At 34.2% G+C, this 20,143-nt stretch overlaps 1 protein-coding gene across 4 annotated transcripts in view; it reads left to right on the top strand.

Moving 5' to 3' along the window:
- The window catches only part of SOS2 (SOS Ras/Rho guanine nucleotide exchange factor 2), an 81,513-nt gene that overhangs the window by 50,538 nt on the left and 10,832 nt on the right, over positions 1 to 20,143 (top strand). For all 4 annotated transcript variants that reach the window (XM_027569763.1, XM_027569764.1, XM_027569765.1 and 1 more), the window contains 10 exons: positions 1,644 to 1,766; positions 3,222 to 3,325; positions 5,692 to 5,914; positions 8,837 to 8,956; positions 9,107 to 9,269; positions 12,884 to 13,001; positions 14,022 to 14,194; positions 16,891 to 17,007; positions 18,455 to 18,716; positions 19,234 to 19,275. In XM_027569763.1, coding sequence (XP_027425564.1) covers positions 1,644 to 1,766; positions 3,222 to 3,325; positions 5,692 to 5,914; positions 8,837 to 8,956; positions 9,107 to 9,269; positions 12,884 to 13,001; positions 14,022 to 14,194; positions 16,891 to 17,007; positions 18,455 to 18,716; positions 19,234 to 19,275 — 1,445 coding nt within the window. The remainder of the gene's footprint in view (positions 1 to 1,643; positions 1,767 to 3,221; positions 3,326 to 5,691; positions 5,915 to 8,836; positions 8,957 to 9,106; positions 9,270 to 12,883; positions 13,002 to 14,021; positions 14,195 to 16,890; positions 17,008 to 18,454; positions 18,717 to 19,233; positions 19,276 to 20,143) is intronic.

Here is a 20,143-nt window from a genome sequence, read left to right on the forward strand (position 1 = left end):
CCTGGGTGGCTCAGTTGTTAAGCGTCTGCCTTTGGCTCAGGTCATGATCATTGAGCCCCTCATTGGGCTCCCTGCTCGGTGGGAAGCCTGCTTCTCCCTCTCCCACTCCCCTTGCTTGTGTTCCTGCTCTTGCTATGTGTCTCTCTGTCAAATAAATAAATAAAATCTTTAAAAAAACAAACAAACCATAATCACAATCTCATTATTATACCTAAAAAATTTAACAGTTCCTTTATTATGATTAGTTTTTAAAACTTAAATTTTGGATTGAATTTTTCTTTTTAGATAGTATCTGGGCTCCAAAATAATTTTGTTTCACATTTAGGGGCACCTGGGTGGCTCAGTCGTTAAGTGTTTGCCTTCCGCTCAGGGTGTGATCCGGGGTCCTAGGATCAAGCCCCCCGTCAGGCTCCCTGCTCAGTGGGAAGCCTGCTTCTCCCTCTCCCACTCCCTCTGCTGTGTTCCCTCTCTCCTTGTGTCTCTCTCTGTCAAATAAATAAATAAAATCTTTAAAAAAAATTTTTGTTTCACATTTAAAAAATTTAGTACCAGAATTTTATTTTGATCTGTGTCATTATGTTGTACTATGAAACTAAGTTTACCAGACTGAATCACTGTAATATGCTATGAAGATCTACTCAGTTGCATGTCAGTGTCCAAAATAAGGAAAGCACATTTCTAAGACTTATATTTTAGCTATTTTTCCTATGATTGGGCAAGATTTCTTTTTTTTGTTTTAGCTTTGATTGTTACCTTACCCACTTTATGTTCTTTAAATATTGTTTAAAATTCAGTTGGAGGCTTCTCTTGTATTTATACTCATTTAAGGAAGTTTATGTCTACTTTCATTTTAATAAAATAAATATTAAGGACAGATTATTAAATATGCTGTCTGTTATGTTAAGGAGGATATACTCCTTACAGATTTTGTTTTTTTCAAATTTTAATTATTTTTTTAAAGATTTTATTTATTTATTTGAGAGAGAGACAGAAGGAGCACAAGTGAGGGGAGTGGCAAAGGCAGAGGTAGAAGCAGACTCCCCACTGAGCCTAGAGCCTGATGCAGGGCTCAATCCCAGGACCCTGTGATCATGACCCAAGCTGAAGGCAGACGCTTAACTGACTGAGCCACCCAGGCACCACCAGATTGTTTTTTTATATAGATTGATCTTTTCCATTGACCTTTTCTATAGATCAGTGCTAGTTATTACTTTTTTTGATAAAAGTAAGAATATTAAACCTTCCTACTGTAAAGCTGGAGGGCAGTTTCTTACAGTATGTAACACTTAAAAAAATTTTTTTTAAAGATTTTATTTGAGAGAGAGAATAAGAGAACAAGTGAGGAGAGGGGCGGAGAGAGAGGGAGAAGCAGGCTCCCCTCCGAGCAGGGAGCCCGACGTGGGGCTTGACCCTAGGTCCCTGGGATCATGACCCGAGCTGAAGGCAGACGCTTAACGACCGAGCCACCCAGGCACCCAGTATGTAACTTTAAAGGGAAGTTTATCAGTAATTGCACTTTTCACATAAATGGTAGGAAAGAAGGTTGTTTAATTAAAATAATTTTTCTGTTGTCTTTGAAATCCTTTCCATTTGTGTATGAACAACAAAAAATTTCTCTCACTTTCCTTTTTTTTTCTTCTTAGATTTGAAATTCCAGAGCCAGAACCTACTGAAGCAGATAAATTGGCTGTAGAGAAAGGCGAACAGCCAATCAGTGCAGACCTTAAAAGGTTTCGCAAGGAATATGTCCAACCAGTACAACTTAGGTTTGGCCTTAATGTTATGTTTTTTATGTACCATTCAATTTTCATTATATAGTTAGCACATATAAGTTATCTCTTAATTAAGATAGAGGTATTGTTGTTAGACTTCATAGTAGTTAAATTAAATTTCCAAAGTTCTATGTGAAGTTACTCTTAAATGCCCTGAAGAAATTTAATTATTAAAATATACTGTGTTATTTGCATCAGATACCTCTGGCATGTGATATACTGTGCTTACAGACCAGGATACCTATTAAGTAAAAATTGTAAAATTTCATGTGAGTGTGCCTACTGTCAACCTTGCCTCTCCCTCCGCCTTTGTGATCATCTAGTAATCCTGGGCTTTTTCGTAGTTTGTAATATTTATGGAATTTTTAGCTCTTACCCTACTATTCTCTCACAAAATATATAGACATTCATTCATCTAAAAAATCAGTAATTTCTAAAAATGTATTTGATAATAGCAGCTGCTAGTTGTTAGGTACTTACTTTATGCCTAAGTGTTTTATCATTTTTATTTCATCCTGACAGCAGTTACTACTTTATATCTGAGGAAAGTGAAACTTAGCAAGATAGAGTAATTTGAGATCAGTTGTACAAAGTGAGCAGCAGGATAGGCTTCAAACCCGTATCTGTCTGACTTCCTAAGTCAGTGTTGTTTTTTTTTCTTACCACTGAGCATTGAAAATTGGAGGCTCCTTTGATTAGTCTTCTTTACAGTCCCTAGTTCTACATGATCTAAATATTTTTTCCTTGTAAATATGAAGGTGCCTTGATTATTGTTAACTAATAAATTGCAACTTTGGAACTGAGTATGTTACTTATTTTCCAGGATAATTGCCACAAATAAATGCAGTTTTACTGGAATGATAGAGCTCCCAGCTATATGTTTCTCAGCCAAAACTTTTAACATGTCATTCTTTGTATAAGAGGATGATACTTTAAAAAGTTTTTTTTAATTAAAAGATGATCTTATTTACCCCATCAGCAGTAATGGAGTAATTTTTTTGTACTAGCTACAGTGCATTTGTACTCCCCCACACTCAGATTAAACTTCTTTTTAAGATTTATTTATTTATTTTAGAAAGAGAGAGAGTGCACACACACGTGGGGGAAGATGCGGAGGGAGAGGGAGATAAGCAGACTCAGCGCTGAGCGTGGAGCCCGACACTGGCTTGATCCCATGACCCTGAGATCATGACCTGAACTGAAATTAAGAGTCCAACGCTTAACTGAGCCACCCAGGTGCCCCTAAAGTATAATTTTAAAGCAATAAAGTAATCTGAAGACCTGTTTCACATCATTAAAGCGCTTAGGTTTTAATTAAATACAAATTAGAGACTCTGAGTGTTATATTGGCCCTTGTATATAAAGTTGTTACCATGGTATTAGAAGAGTGAAAGAAGTATAACTGAATGCTTAGGTTTCACTAAAATGTGTTTCTTTACATTTTTTCAGGATCTTAAATGTGTTTCGGCACTGGGTTGAACACCATTTTTATGACTTTGAAAGAGATTTGGAGTTGCTTGAAAGACTAGAATCCTTCATTTCAAGTGTAAGAGGTATATTATTTAAAGGTTTGATTGAATCTTACATTGCGCATGAATTTATTTTTAAATTTGTGTGACTTCTAAGAAGCTAAACTGTTTATTTTTAAACAGCTAAAATAACATTTGGTATGGTTTATAGACTCGAAGGAGCTCACATATGTTAAAACCACCTGAAGTCTTGGAACCTTGCCTTTTCAAGTGGTTTTTTTTTTTTTTTTAAGATTTTATTTATTTATTTGAGAGAGAATGAGAGACAACACAAGAGGGAGGAGGGTCAGAGGGAGAAGCAGACTCCCCGCTGAGCACGGAGCCTGATGTGGGACTTGATCCTGGGACTCCAGGATCATGACCTGAGCCAAAGGCAGTCGCTTAACCAACTGAGCCACCCAGGCGCCCGCCTTTTCACGCTTTTTAGGAGAATCTTTTTTCAAAAGAAGTCATAAGTCTTCTTTAATAAACTTAATACATTTAAAATTGTATCTCATTTTAAGGTTGCCATTCTTTCAACTAATTAAATATATGTGCAGTAGTATCTGTTTTCTTATTCTCCTTAATCTTATTCTTCAGTTTTGAATGGTTAACAACTTTTAAAAATAATATTTACTTCAGGGCACCTGGGTGACTCTGTCGGTTAAGAATCCAACTCTTGATTTTGGCTCAGGTCATGATCTCAGGGTTATGAGATCTCACCGGCATCAGGCTTGGTGCTCAGCTCAGCAGAGAGTCTGCTTGAGATTCTCTCTCTCCCTCTCCCCCTTCCCCTGTTCATGCTCTCTCTCTATCTCTCTCTAAAACAAATAAATAAAATCTTTAAAAATAATATTTGCTTCTCTTGCAAAAGTTTTTGGTGTATTTTTAGCACCTGAAAGATAGGAGTTTCCTACCTAAAATTTTAGCACACAGCCCATAAAATGAAAGTCTAGGCTGTGAACATTTAAACAAATGTATATTATTGAATCAAGAACATTTATCTGACAGGATAAGGCATTAATTAAGAATACTTTGAGCCTAGCTTATCTCATCTCCTACTTGTTCTTACTTAAGGGGAATTTTACTTAAAATAGAGAATATGATTCCTTTGCTTCAACTTTGAGATGTTTAAGATACATTTTTATTATGTTTGCCTTGAAATTGTTTATGATACCACAATAATTTTTTACATTATATTTTTAGTGAAGATGCTAGACTATATATGATCTAAGAAACTTCTAAAATATACATATGTATTAGGATAGAGCAAGTAAATGGTTATGTTAATGTCTAAAAGTCTTTCTTAAATAAGTTATATTGCAGCATAACCAAATAGTTGATGAAGGAAAGTTGTTTTTTTTTTTTTAAGACTTATTTATTAGAGAGAGAGCAAGTGGTGGGGGAAGGGCAGAGAGAGAAAATCCTGAAGCAGACTCCCCACTGAGTGCAGAGCCCTATGTGGAGCTCCATCCCAGGACCCTGAGATCATGACCTGTGTGGAAATCAAGAGTTGGCTGCTTAACTGACTGAGCCACCCGGGGGCTCTGAGGGAAAGTTTCTTTTTATAAATGTATTTTAACTAATAAATGAAGAAGGAATGATAGAATATTACTATTTTTCAACTCCCTAGTAATATTACAAAGAAGTAACTGGACATTATATGCCTGCTGTTGGAAATATTCTTGCAGGTATTCATATCAAAAAATTGATCCTGAATCAGATCATGTCTGTATGTGTCTGATTTACAGAAAAAACAGAGGACAGAGAAACAATGCAAATGAAACCACAGGGACAGAATTGGAAAAATTCAGACTTGGGAAATACCACAAGGCAAATGATTCCATTTTAACAAGTCTGTTGCAAGCAAAAATAAGAAAAGGAGAGCCTGTAGATTAAAGGAGACTCGAGACATTGACTGAGTGCAATTTGTAGAACTTGTTCAGACCCTATTTCAAACAGACCAACTGTTAGAAAACATTTATGAGAGAATCAGGGAAAGAGCACTAATTAGCTATTTGATGATTTTAAGAAGTTATTGTCATTTTTACATATGATAATGGTATTGTTATTTTAAAAAGTCTTTAATTTTTATACTTAAATATGAATAAAATAATATGACATATTTGTTTCAGGTTTATTTATTTAAGTATTCTGTACACCCAACATGGTGCTCAAACTCACAGCTCCAAGATCAAAAGTCGCATGCTCTTCTGACTGAGCCAGCCAAGCACCCCTCTTATATTTCTTTCAGAATAACATAGGGAGTGGAAGGAGGGCATGAGTGGGGTAATGTGAAACAAAAATTGGCCATAAGTTGGTAATTGTTGAAGCTGGATAAAGATTAAAGATTATGCGAAGATTTGCAGTTATGTCTGTCAAGTAAAAGGTATTTTTGTGTTCTTTTCTAGGGAAAGCTATGAAGAAATGGGTAGAGTCAATTGCTAAGATCATCAAGAGAAAGAAACAAGCTCAGGCAAATGGAATAAGCCATAATATTACCTTTGAAAGTCCACCTCCACCAATTGAATGGCATATCAGCAGAGCAGGACAGTTTGAAACATTTGATCTCATGACACTTCATCCAATAGAAATTGCACGTCAGCTGACACTTTTGGAATCTGATCTCTACAGGTAGACAATGTTTATTTGCTGCTCTGTTTTCAAGAATCTTAAACCATACCTCTGTTTTCAGAACATTTTGCAAATTATTTATGAGTGCTTAAAAGTGCCTCATTTATTCTTGTGGGCTCAGAGGAAAGCTCATAGCAGTTTTTAACTACAATCTGTTCTACAGGTAAAAGTCTTTTATTGCTATTTAGGCCTAAATTAGGTACTAGCAGTCCTTCACATGACGAGTGGTAGACACTAATGCCACTTTTGAGGCAATCACCCACCTTCTCCTCCTAATACTTTCTCAGATTGTTTTAGTTTGAGTTGGATGGTAGCCTCTTGAAGGCAGCTGAGTAAATAGAATACTGAGTAAGACAAGCTTTCTTCTTTATTTTTTTTTCAGATTCTACATAATCAAAAATTTAATTTGGAGCTTGACTGGGTTAGGTTTGCTAGGCAAAGGAATAACAAAATTCTTAGAAAAATGAAGATTTTTTTTTGAAGGAGTCTTAAATACTTTAGCTATTTGAAGTCAAGATAACTTTAAAGAAAAGTTATTTCTGAAGTAGTGTGATGATGAACCGTACTTAAAACTTCTGAACCATTTTCTTTCATTTATGAGATTCATTAGAAATGTGCTTGGCTAGGGGTGCCTGGGTGGCTCAGTCAGTTGGGTGTCTGCCTTCGGCGCGGATTGTGATCCCAGGGTCCTGGAATTGAGTCCCACATCAGGCTCCCTGCTCAGTGGGGGTTCTGTTTCTCCCTCTCCCTCTGCCTCGGTGCGTGCTCTCTCTCACTGTCTCTGTCTCTCTCTTTCTCTCTTTCTCAAGTAAATAAAATCTTAAAAAAAAAAAATATGCTTGGCTATTTACATTTATCCGTATCCCATCATCTGTCTTTACGTGTAAAACATTTCCTGCCATTACCCTATATCCATGCAGAGCAGATCACCCATTCCCAACCTAACCTTTATAGTTTTATGGTTTCATGACTTCCAATGTCATTCTCCACTCCAAATCAGACACCTCTCATGGTCATACTTTAAATCTTGTTACCACTCCAAATCGTTCTTATTTCAAAGTTACTAATTCAAGCATCTCATTTCTTTCTAACTGCAGTCCTCTCTCCTTTCAGCTTGCTTTATCAGCTTTGTCCTCTGTCATCTTTTTTTAAACCACTGTCCTTTTCCAGTGCATTAGCCCCATTCTATCTTCTCCTTCCTAATTTAAGCTTTCTTTTTTCATTTACAACCCAGGCTCTTATGAAGAGTACAGGCCTTGCAGGTAACAGCCCCCTCTGTCAAAAAATGAACTCCCACCACTACTATTCCATCAAAAACTTCTCTGCATTCAGGAACCCCTTCTAAAATACAAATACCTTTAAGAAGTTATCTTGATTGGCAGAGCCAATTTTTTTTTTTAAGGGAAAAGAAAGAATATACAAAGTTTAGTGCTAATGGAAAATGTAGGAAGGAAGCAGAGATTAAAAAAACTTGCCTTTCTTTAGAGTTGGGCCTCTGGTTTGCCTTGGCTGTGCCATTCAGAATTTAGCATACACGTCAGCATTTGTCAACATCTAATTCAGAGTGTCATGTTGTATTTTAAATAATTTGGAAGTTCAGGTGGTTTTTGTTTATATTACGGGATTTGTGAAAAGTAAGAATGAAGGGACTTGCTACTTGAGATAAAAAACAAATAGTATTGAATCACGTTTTTCCTTATTGAGTGAGTGTTCTAGGAGTGGACATCAGAAAAAACACTTAACTCAATGTGGACCTGCTTTCAGAACAGAAAATACCTTTGTTAAGTGATATGTGTATTATGGAAGAAGAGGAACATATGTAAAACATTGACACTGTTTGTAAACTAAATTTCTAGTGAAACTATAGAACCACTTAAGAAAACTTATTTTAAAAACTGTTCACAAGTACCCATTTGTATTCAAATCTACTGATTAAAAACTTTTTTTTAATTAGTAGTCAAGTCCTTAGGACACTGGTCAGTTTTTAAAATTACATAATCCTGGCTCACTATATACAATAATTTAACCTGCTCTTCTAATTTCTTATTGAATAATTCAGGTATTTAAAAAAATGTAGAAAATTATATAAGGAGGGCCCATGAACAGCAAAAGCCTTACAAATACAACTGAAATCCTTCGACTAATTCTTCCCAATTCTATTCTTTTTTCTCCCAATAACCACTATTCCTGTATTTAGTGTTTATTATTCTTATGTATATCTTTATAATTTATACACACATATTGATAATATATGGCATTGTTTTGCAGATATTAAAACAGTTGAACTTTCGTATCATTCTGCAACATGTTTTGCACTTAAGTTGTTTCTGGCATTTGTTCAAGTTGATGAATACAGCTCTAGTTTGCTTATTTTAATTACTGTGATGTTCCATTATATGAATGCTCCATAATTTATCCAGCCTCTAGGTTGTTTGTGATTTTTCAGTCTTGCAAATAATGACTGCTTCACTGAGTATTCTTATAAATGTTTTCTTATAACCTGGTGGTGTATCTAGAGTATATATCTAGATAGATTTGTGGGGTGATTTAGTTTATATATCTTCAGTATTATGAGATATTGCTAAATTGCTTTACAAAGTGGTTGTTTCAGTTTTACTTGCATATCAGTGTTGGAGAGAGCCTGCACATCTTTACCCATTTGGTATTATTAGACTTTTATTAGTCTGACAGGAGTAAAATGGGATTTCATTGTGGTTTAATGTTCTTCTCCCTGAATAAGAGACAAAATATTTTTGTGTGTTTATGTGATTATTGGGTCCAGTCCTCTGTGATTTAAACCTGTTCATGTGTTTCTCCACTTATCTTTTGGGTTGTCTTTATCTTACTAAGTGTTAGAAAATCTTTACATAATTTTGATACTAATCTTTTGTAGGTTAAGTTGCATGATTTTTTATTCCACAGGAAAGTCCAACCTTCTGAACTAGTAGGGAGTGTATGGACCAAAGAAGATAAAGAAATAAATTCTCCAAATTTATTAAAAATGATTCGCCATACCACAAATCTCACCCTATGGTTTGAAAAGTAAGTGTTTACCTTTCTGTCTTATTGTTTCTTAATAATTATAATATTAAGTCATCTATAAGCTTAAATTCTCACTAAAAATATATTTATTCTTTTCTATGTGAGGTGAGGAAATTGCTTTTTAAGCCATGAATTTTTTGTTTTGTTTAGGTGCATTGTGGAAGCAGAAAATTTTGAGGAACGGGTGGCAATACTAAGTAGAATTATAGAAATTCTGCAAGTTTTTCAAGATTTGAATAATTTCAATGGTGTATTGGAGATAGTCAGTGCAGTAAATTCAGTGTCGGTATACAGACTAGACCATACTTTTGAGGTAAGTTTTAGGCTTAAATATGTCATCTTTTGGGGGGGAGATACAATTGATGGTAAAAGAAATTCCTTCTACCACCAATCTTTTTCAGTAAATTCTTTACAAATCATCTTATTCCCTTAAATCCCTCAGAATACACTAGTATGCCTTGGATTCATCAAAGAATATGGGACTTGTGACTCAATATGTTTACCTAAAGTTATGAAGTTTCAGTTGGATTTTTCCAATGGCACACTGATTGATTGTTTCAAATAAATGATATTTTAAATATAAATATAGAAATTAATCACCATATAGTCAAAGAAGGTGTAACATGGAGAGAAGTCTTTCTAAAATTTAAAATTGTTTTTTTTTAATTATACAATAGTATATGTTAAGTGTTGGTTGTAGAAAATTCAAAAGATACAGAAAGTATATGTTAAAATTAAAATAAATATACTCTTGGGCCCAGAAATAAAAGTACCAGACTATAAAGTTAATGTACAAAGACGTTGTCTCTGCAGTATTAATTGTAGTAGCAGAAAACTAGAAACAACCTGTATGTCCTTGAATAGAATGACTGAATATGCTGTTCTACACCTATAGTGTAGAATATTGTTCAGCTATAGAAAAAAAGTGAATAGGATCTATGTGTATTGTCTTAAAATAATATTTGTGATATTTTAGGGGAAAAGCCATAAAAAACTTCAGAATAATGAATATAATATGATTTCCTTTTTATGTAACATAAAAACAGAACAAACCCTAAACCTGTTAGTGGAATTGCATGAGCATTGAAAAGAGTGTGAAAAGATACATACTCTTTTCTTAACATTGGTTCTTTCGGTGGGTTATGATGAGAAGGGAGTGGAAGGAAGACTGCTTTCATGTGTGTATTTTTCTATTTGAGTGTTTGCATTGTATTGATTTGTATGAACTTTTATATATATGAAGGGTATTAACAGTTGAATATTGCCAAATATTAATCTATTTAATAGATTAATAATTTTAATTTTGATTTTGAAAACTTTGAAGTAGTGTGTTTATTTTGAGAGGTTAAGTTTTGGTTTCTTAAAATATTGGGTGCAGAACAATATTTTTAAAATATGTACAAGGCAAAAAGAATAAAAATACAAAGAACACCTGTATACCTGGTATCCAGTTTAAGAACTCCTCCCAATTCCATCTCCATCCTCACCCCTTCAACTACCATGAATTTTGTGCTTATTACTCTACTTTTTTCTATAGTTTTACTTATTTGTATCTCTAAACAATGTACTATTTCATTTTGCACGTTTCTTAATTATATATGAATATAATTCTTCAGAGACTTTTTTCACTTAACATTATCTTCCTAAAATTCATCCAGGTTGCTTCTTACTGCTATAGTTCATTATTTTTCATAGCTATATCATATTATAAGAATAAACTTACCAAAATTTATTTATTTACTAGTTAATGGCCATTTGGACTGCTTCCAGTGTGGGACTATTATCAGTAAGAGTACCATGAACATTTTCTACATATATCCTAGTGCACAAATTTCTCTAAGTTATTTTCCTAGAAGTAGAATTACTAGATAATAGGATATGGATATCTTCAGCTTTACTAGATAATGCCAGATTGTTTTCCCAAATAATTGTACCAGTTTATACTCCCACCAGAAATGTATGAGTTCTAGTTATTTTACATTCTTACCAGTACTTGATATTGTCAGTTCTTTTCATTTTCCAATCTTGTGGTTTTGGTTTATAAACCACCCCTGATTTCTGGGGCACCTGGGTGGCTCAGTAGGTTAAGCGTCTGCCTTTGGCTCAGGTCATGATCGCAGGGTTCTGGGATCGGGCCCCTTATTGGGCCCCCTGCTCAACGGGGAGCCTGCATCCCCCTTTCCTGCTCCCCCTCATTGTGCTCGCTCGCTCTCTGTCAAATAAATAAATAAAATCTTTAAAAAAACAAAAACCCTGATTTCTAATGAGTTTGAACCTCTTTCTAAATGTTTATTGGTTCCTGGGGCGCCTGGGTGGCTCAGTCATTCAGTGTCTGCCTTCGGCTCAGGTCATGATCCCAGGGTCCTGGGATCGAGCCCCGCATCAGGCTCCCTGCTTGGTGGGGAGCCTGCTTCTCCCTCTCCCACTCCCCCTGTTGTGTTCCCTCTCTCACTGTCTCTCTCTGTCAAATAAATAAATAAAATCTTTTAAAAAAGTAAAAATAAATGTTTATTGGTTCTTTGTATTATAAAAATTTTTTTGTCTTTTTAATTGTTGAGTTTTTCTTATGAATCTCTATGAGTTATCTTACACTCTGGATTTTAATCCTTTGTCAGTTACGTGTGTTGTAAGTGTCTCTTCCCCGATTGAAGCTTCTCTTTTCACCTTTTTTTCTGTCTTTTATGGACAGAAGTTCTTAATGTAGTCAAACGTGTCTGTTTTGTCTTGTTATTTGTGCTGTTTGGTGTCTTATTTAACCGATCTTTCTCTATTATCTTAATGTTTTGTCTTTCACGTTCAGTCCTTAATCCAGCTGGAAATAAGTTTGGAGTATGGAGTGAGGCTGGAGTCTAATTTCATGTTTTGTTCCACATGGCTAGGCAGTTGCTTCCATACATTTATTGAAAGTTTGATAGGAATTGCATTGGTTCTATAAATTGCATTGCTTCACTTGGTAGAGAACTGACAGGTTTACAGTGAGTCTTCCAAACCATGAACAGGTATATCTCTCCCTTTATTTACTCATTTAATAAAGTTTAATGGTTTTCTTGATGATGATCTCATAACCTCTTTTGTTAGATTTATATTAGAATATTTTTTTAAGATCTTTATTGATGATACCTAGAAATGCAGTTCATCTTTGCCTACTTGTTTTATATCCAGCAACATTGCTAAAATCTCTCATTAACACTCCATATTGTAGATTTATTGTTTTTTTCCACAGACAATTATATCCTCTGTGAATACTGATAATTTTTCTTTGATTTTCTTTATTTTTCTTGTTCATGCTAGTTAGGACTTCTGTAGAGTACTGAATAAAAGTTAGGATGTAATCACCTTTGCTTTTTCCTTAAAGGAAATACATTGGACAGTTTTCTATCAAGTGCAATGTGTGCTGTGGATTTGTGTGTGTGTGTGTATACTTAACCAGGTTAAAAATAAAGTAATTAATTTATAACAAAAGATGTAATAATGAAATATGAAAGAAATGATTCTGCTTATTTGGTTTACTAAATTTTTGTTCAATTTTTCTCTCCCTCCCACAGCGTTCTCCTCTTTACCAAAACCTTACCTTTAGCCTCAAAAGACCTTTCAGTGGAAAAATATTCAAATGCTTTAGGATTATATTACTCTCTTATAGCTATAAGTTGAAACTCTGGCTAATCAGAATTATAACTAATAAGATCCTGAGGAAGAATTTTTTATTGCTTAATCCTCTAATTTATATTAGAAAAAAACTAAGTTTTTAAGTTTTATATTTATAGGTAAATCATTTCAGGCAAGTACAGAAAGGGATAGTACTCATCTTTAACTTAAAAAATTATTTTTCAAATATTTGCAAAATTTTATAAAATTCCAAGCCCTGTGTTCATAAGATGTGATTGAATTGTAAAAAGACAAATTATACTCAATTTATATATTTTAAAGGCATTGCAGGAAAGAAAAAGGAGAATTTTGGATGAAGCTGTGGAATTAAGTCAAGATCACTTTAAAAAATACCTAGTAAAACTTAAGTCAATCAATCCACCTTGTGTGCCTTTTTTTGGTAAGTTACTGAATATAGATTTATATTTATATTTTGAGGTAATTTGTTGTAGCCAAAAGAGACCAGCCTTTAAAGGCAGATTGTCCTGATTTTTATATCTGAGCATATCTACTTTTATTAGCTGTATTATATTGATAAATAAAACTTTAAAGTCTCTGTTTCCTTATCTTTAAAATAGAGGTTATAATTATCTCATAGAGTTGTTGTAAGGAGCTCTGTGGGGTCTTTTATAAGAGTACTAATTCCATTCATAAGGGCTCCACCCTCGGGATTTAAGCACCTCCCAAGGGTCCCATCTCCTAATACTGTCACATCGGGCATTAGGATTTCAACATAGGAATTTTGAACATTCAATTATGCATGCCTCTGTACACACACACACACACACACACACACACACACACACACACACACTGGTTGTGTTAACCAAAAATGTTTCCAGACAACCCAGATATTCCCTAAGGAACAAAATTGCCCCCAGTTGAGAGCCACTGATTTAAATGAATCCCTAATTACATATGAAAAAGGGGCTAAAACTTTCTTACTGTCCCAGAGTGAGGAATAATTCTTTTTCTATCCAAATTATGGGCTTTGGGAAAACAGAATTTATAAATCTATGGTCTCATCACCAGAATTGGCTTAAAATTAATTTATTGATTGTTATTTAAGATCACTGGCATTAAATATTTATAATCAAGTACTAAAATGGTTAGAACAGATTTAACACATAACTTAGACTTTATGAATGAATCCTCCCTTTTATTTTAGGCTGTTAGTCTAAGGAATAAATTAAGCCTTTCCTAAACCCTAATTTTCTTTTTATCTTAAATTCTTTAAATGTTAAAAAAAAATTCCTAATGTAAAATTAATTAATAAGCCTATCAGAGACTTATCAACATTTTAGGGGTAGAATTGCTGGATTATAGGATATCTTTCAACTTTACTAGATCAGTTGTTTTTTCAAATGATTGATTAAGTAACAGATTTTATAACTTTTCTTCAAATACTCTTTTTTACTAGGAATATATTTAACAAATATTCTGAAAACTGAAGAAGGGAATAATGATTTTTTAAAAAAGAAAGGGAAAGATTTAATCAATTTCAGTAAGAGGAGGAAAGTAGCTGAAATTACGGGAGAAATTCAGCAGTATCAGAATCAACCTTACTGTTTACGGATAGAACCAGAAATGAGGGTAAATATTTTCTTTGCTTATCTTTAAAAGAGAACATGTTAAATCCTCTGCCATCTGTAAGAAATACCATAACCGCACATTATGCTACTTACTTTACTATAAAAATAATATACTAAGTTAATAATTAATCATTGGATAGAAGTGGTAAATATTAGATATTCTGTGCTAACAGTCTGCAGTTATGAATATTACTAGGTACTCAGGAGAGCATATGACTCTTGTTCTCAGGGTTGTAAGCTTGAGCCCCATGTTGGGTGTAGAGATTACTTAAAAATAAAATCTTAAAAAAATATATATTATTAGGTACTTTTTTCTTGAGAGTATTGCTTCTTTGTACAACTGGTTCAAGTAATACTTTCAAAAAATGAATGACAAAATGGAATGAAACTCTCTGATGTCCATGTAGTAAAAAGAAAATCCACTACTGGTACTGTCATTGGTTGTTAGCCATTTTAGATATTTTACATGTGCCAGTGTAACATTAAGTAATTAATTTCTTCATAAGAACATTGGGTTTAAATAGGGGAAGAGGTTGGTTTTATATGTGTGTGTGTGTATGTGTATATATATATATATATATATATGCTTAGCAAAAAATCATTTTTTTAACATTCTATCAATTGATATTCTATTTTGAGCAGTAGTTTATAACATTGATTCTGTGGTACTGTAAAATATGCGATACCTTCTAAATTATAGTAAATGATGATACTGTGTTTATGTTAAATGAATTTTGTGTTATATTGAAATTCAGAACATATAGTAGCTATCAGAATAAGTTCTCTGTCACATTAAAAATTGTGCTCAACTTTCAGGCTTAGTGTGCAGGTCAAGCATATTATGTGAAAATGGCCACCATGACTCCCACCTCCTAAATTGTAAGATGGTAGCTATTCTTTGTTCCCAGCTCAAAACAAAATACCCTAAAGTCCTAAGAAAGAATGACCTAAACTACACCATTATGAAAATGTAGACAGCTCTAAAGAAAATGGTGACAAGCTGCTGGTGGTCCCATATTTCATTCTCTTCCCTCATCATGGGGCCAGCCCTCTGTGATATTGAACTTCATAGGTCTAAAGAAATACACTCTTGAAGCTCAGATTAAGGTTTATAATGTATTTTACAAGAAATCATGTTAAATTATAGTTGGGTATATTTGAAATAGTACTTTTAACATTCATATCTCAGTAACTTCTAATAGGTTTTTGTGATCTGTTCTAGACCTTCTACCATCATTTAAAGCATTAAATGATGCTTTATGGGGGTGTGAGGGCATTCACTTTCAAGCCATAGTTAACCAAGTTAATAAATAGTATTAAAAAATAGAGCAAAGGATGAGAAAATCAAGAATACTGCTATTATAACTTTACAAAAGTCTTTAAATTACTGTTGGTTCATATGATTTAATTTGGCTAACCTGAGTATAAGAACAAGCTGTTTCAATATTGTTAAAGGAGTAATACAATTTTCTTGACATTGGCAGAACGCCTGAAAAGTGGGAGAATTTTATATTAGAAATTTTGAAGCTCATTTTGCCTACTGTTAAAGCAAAAACCCAGTACTTACTTTTATATATGCTTCTTAAACCACTTCAAAATTAAATAAAGTTAAATCCAATAATTTGCTTCTAAGGGATTTTTCTGAGGAAATAATCATAAATGTATAGAAAAATTTATGCACGGGGAGTTAATAATAATTATTCTTATTGTAATACAAAGAATTAGAAAGCACTGCTGTGGAAAACTGCCAATGTAGAGATTGGTGAAATAAATTCTGGAACATCCATATGATTAAAGACTGTAGAGCTAAAGTTTGTATTTATAAAATAAGTAAACCACATAGAAAAATATTGAGTTATAAACAAAAAAAGGTTAAAAATAATGTTACAAAATTGAAAAAAAACAAAAATGAAGATACATATATATGCATATATTCACACAGTAAAAACATTGGAACAATATTCTAAGAGTAAAATGTTAACAGATCTCTGGTTGGTGAGATTACTATTTATATTTCTTTTTACCCTTTGCTAAATCATCTAAATTTTCTATCTAAAAACTTAAATATGAGCTTAGAAAATTTTTTTTCCATAAAGACAGAAAGGTTATTTTACTAGAGGTTAGCACAGATAAGTTTATAATTGTTCTTGAAATTACTTTTGAATAGAACTTAATCCATCTTATCTCTGGTTTTTTTCTGATTATCAAAAGTGTCATTGTGGGATACCTGGCTGGTTCAGTTGATGGAGCATGTGACTCTCGATCTCGGGGTTGTAAGTTCGAGCCCCACATTGGGTGTAGAGATTACTTAAAAATAAAATCTTTAAAAAAAAAAAGTCTCACTGTGAATTATAACTATAATTCTGTTCTAAACACTTTTGATAGCTTACTGGTGATAATCATCTTGTTAAAATGAGTAGGAAAAATGTTAACTGAGGGATACTGAGCCATTAAGATGGTAATAAATGAAAATCTGTCCATCTTCTTAATAGAAAATGAAGACTAGAATATACAACTCCTGTAGAAATTGTACAACTTTATTTGAAAGTAGAGAGATTAGAATCAGCAGTTCTTGTGAACTCTCAGACATTACAATCCCTTAATTTATTGATATATATTTTTTTTATTTTAAACTGCTGAAATACATGTTCCCATAAGATCTAAAACATGTACTTACGGAGATTTGTCTAATTCCAGAGGTTCTTTGAAAACCTTAACCCCATGGGAAGTGCTTCTGAAAAGGAGTTTACAGATTATTTGTTCAACAAGTCACTAGAAATTGAACCCCGAAACTGCAAACAGCCACCTCGATTTGTAAGTTCATTACAATTTAGGAAAAATTGTTTTTTAAAACAATATTATCTTCAGTGTTTAGTAACATATTACCATTAAAATTCTGATTTATTTGATTGGCTATTTTTCAGTCCTTTGTTTTGCAGTACTATTCTATTTCTAAAGTGATATATACTGTGGGAGGCAATGTTATTATTAGCCTTTTGATAAAATCTGGTTTATCTTTTATCTTTGTAGGACTTCTTTATCTGTCAGTTTTTAAGCCTTCCTAGTATAAGGGGGAAAGTTGTGAGAAAGTGAGAGCTGTAAATGACCAGGAAATGAAAAGACCAGGAAAAAGGAATGGGCAGGTGTATCATGGTTCTTCTGGCCTGACCATGACTCCTGTCATTAGAGCACCATAGTCCGTGGTCGCCACTGGAATGAACTTCACGCTAAAATTTGCTGCTGCAGTTCTCGAGTTATTCTTGGGTTTGCAGTGGCAACAGAAGTAGGGGAAGACCAGTTCTAAGTAGTTGGACAGAAAGCAAGATGTGGGAGGAGTTAAAAACACTTATAACACACCTGCTTTGGGGAGCCTGGGTGGCTCAGTCATTAAGCGTCTGCCTTCAGTTCAGGTCATAATCCCAGGGTCCTGGGATCGAGCCCCACGTCAGGCTCCCTGCACAGCCAGGAGCCTGCTTCTCCCTCTCCCACTCCCCCTGCTTGTGTTCCCTCTCTAGCTGTCTCTCTCTCTCTCTCTGTCAAATAAATAAAATCTTAAAAAAAAAAAAAACAAACTACTTTGAGCCAAGCAGCAAGATGTTATCTCATCTCTACAACAATTATATGATATAGATCATACTCTCACTTTACAAAGAAAACTGAGGCTCAAAGTTGTTAAATAACTCTTCTTGGCTGCAAAGCTAGATATCAGCACACTGGAGATTTTACCTCAAGTTATCTGAATCTGAGTTCCATGCTTTTTCATTAGGTTACCACTGTGAGAGTTTAAAAGGGGGTGTGGAGGTGGAGGGTGGGAGACAATAGCAGTTTTCTCCAAAAACTTGAAAGTACCATTGTGGAGGTTGGTCATTTACTGTTAGGAAGGGAAAAAAAAGGTCTTTTGTTTTTCTTGATGCACCTAACATAATATGTTGTGTATCTTATGTCCACAGCAAATACATGTAAAATTGATACCAATGATTTGAAGAAGATTAGGTTCAAGTGTTTGGAGAGGAACAAGTTTTCACACAGATTTTCAAGAATTTTATTCTGCAGTATGAAAAGAGGTTTACTTGTATTCAAGTCCATCTTAAAATTAAGCCAATCAAATCCCAAAGTGTTCTACTAGAATGTTACAGGCTGTTTGCAGATTGGGATTTTATTGTACTCTCTTAACTATATGCTAAGAATTAATAGGTAGCATTAAGCAATAAAAATAAAGTCCATGCAAATTAGTAATGGTAGTTATGTTTGCTTTTCCTAGCCTAGGAAATCAACTTTCTCTTTAAAATCTCCTGGAATACGGCCTAATACAGGCCGACATGGCTCTACCTCAGGCACTTTACGAGGTCATCCAACGCCATTAGAAAGAGAACCATGTAAAATGAGCTTTAGTCGGATTGCTGAAACTGATCTTGAATCAACTGTGTCAGCACCAACCTCTCCAAATACACCATCTACTCCACCAGTATCTGCTTCTTCAGACCTTAGTGTGTTTTTAGATGTGGATCTCAACAGTTCCTGTGGTATGTATTTGATGTAAACCATTTGGTAAAAAAGGAATCTTATGTTTCAGATAATTCTTCTCTTTTTAATTAGGGAACTATATTAGTGTGGAAAGTGGCATTTAAATGTGAAAATAATGATTAACACAAGGGATTAAAGCATCATTTGTGCGTTGTTTATGCATCTTATTTTCTAATTTATTCATTAAACGAAGATTTATTGAGTACCTTTTGGGCCTCATGCTACTGCTCTTAAGGGAGCAACAGAGAGTAAGACAACAAGCAGATTAAGTTTTGTGAAGGAGATTTAAAAAGTGACTGTGATAGAGAGGGAACTACTTATGCTAAGAAAGGAAAGAAATTCCAGCTACAAAGCTAACTTTCCAGTTCATTTCTTTTAAAACTAACATGTCACTAGAGGACGATAAAATTCTGTACTCTCTGTGTTACTACATTTGTTACTTTATGCAAAAATATTTTTAAAATAAAACCATGCATACTACCTTTCTTTTCAAATTGATTTTTCTCATTCCAATAGGCAGCAATAGCATCTTTGCTCCAGTCCTCTTGCCACACTCAAGTAAGTAAGAATTTGAGTTGATTAATGATAATGAAATTAATCAAGTTGATTAAATTTGTATATGAGGGGCGCCTGGGTGGCTCAGTCATGCAGCGTCTGCCTTCGGCTCAGGTCATGATGCCCCGCATCGGGCTGCCTGCTCTGCGGGAAGCCTGCTTCTCCCTCTCCCACTCCCCCTGCTTGTGTTCCCTCTTTTGCTATGTCTCTATCTGTCAAATAAAATCTTAAAAAAAAAATTGTATATATTTGGGTTTTAGCACCATTAAAAATTTTTTTAAAAATGAATGAAATTCTTATAAATAAATTTAGTTATTTGCTTACAACTGGGTACTATTTAAACTTTACTATAGTTTTCATCATTTTACAACTTATCTGTGGTCTAGGAGCTGTGTGACCTTGAACAAATTACTTAGCATCTTCAACCCTGTTAAGGATCAAATGAGATAACGATGTAGAGCACCACGCATATTGGTTGGCACAGAATGAACAGTGATTTCATATCAGTTGCCTCTCCTCTTTCCCATCCCAACTCATTTTCCTATGTGGATTATATACTTAAATGTTTATCAGGTTCCCAGACTAGCCCTTGATCACTTGTTTCTTCACATGATCTTCACAAAACACTATTCTGCCATTCTCAGTTACTTCATAATGTAAATGCTGTTACCATTCTTTCTATGGTCATTTGTTTAAAACAACCCAGGGATGCCTGGCTCAGTCTGTTAAGCGCCTGCCTTCTGCATGGGTCATGATCTCAGGGTCCAGGGATCAAGCCCCATGTGTCAGGCTCCCTGCTCAGCAGGGAGTCTGCTTCTCTCTCTGCCTTTTCCCTCCCACCCCCCGGCTTGTGCTCTCTCTTGCTTGCTCT

Source organism: Zalophus californianus, chromosome 6 (genome assembly GCF_009762305.2).
Source record: "Zalophus californianus isolate mZalCal1 chromosome 6, mZalCal1.pri.v2, whole genome shotgun sequence".
Classification (NCBI taxonomy): domain Eukaryota; kingdom Metazoa; phylum Chordata; class Mammalia; order Carnivora; family Otariidae; genus Zalophus; species Zalophus californianus.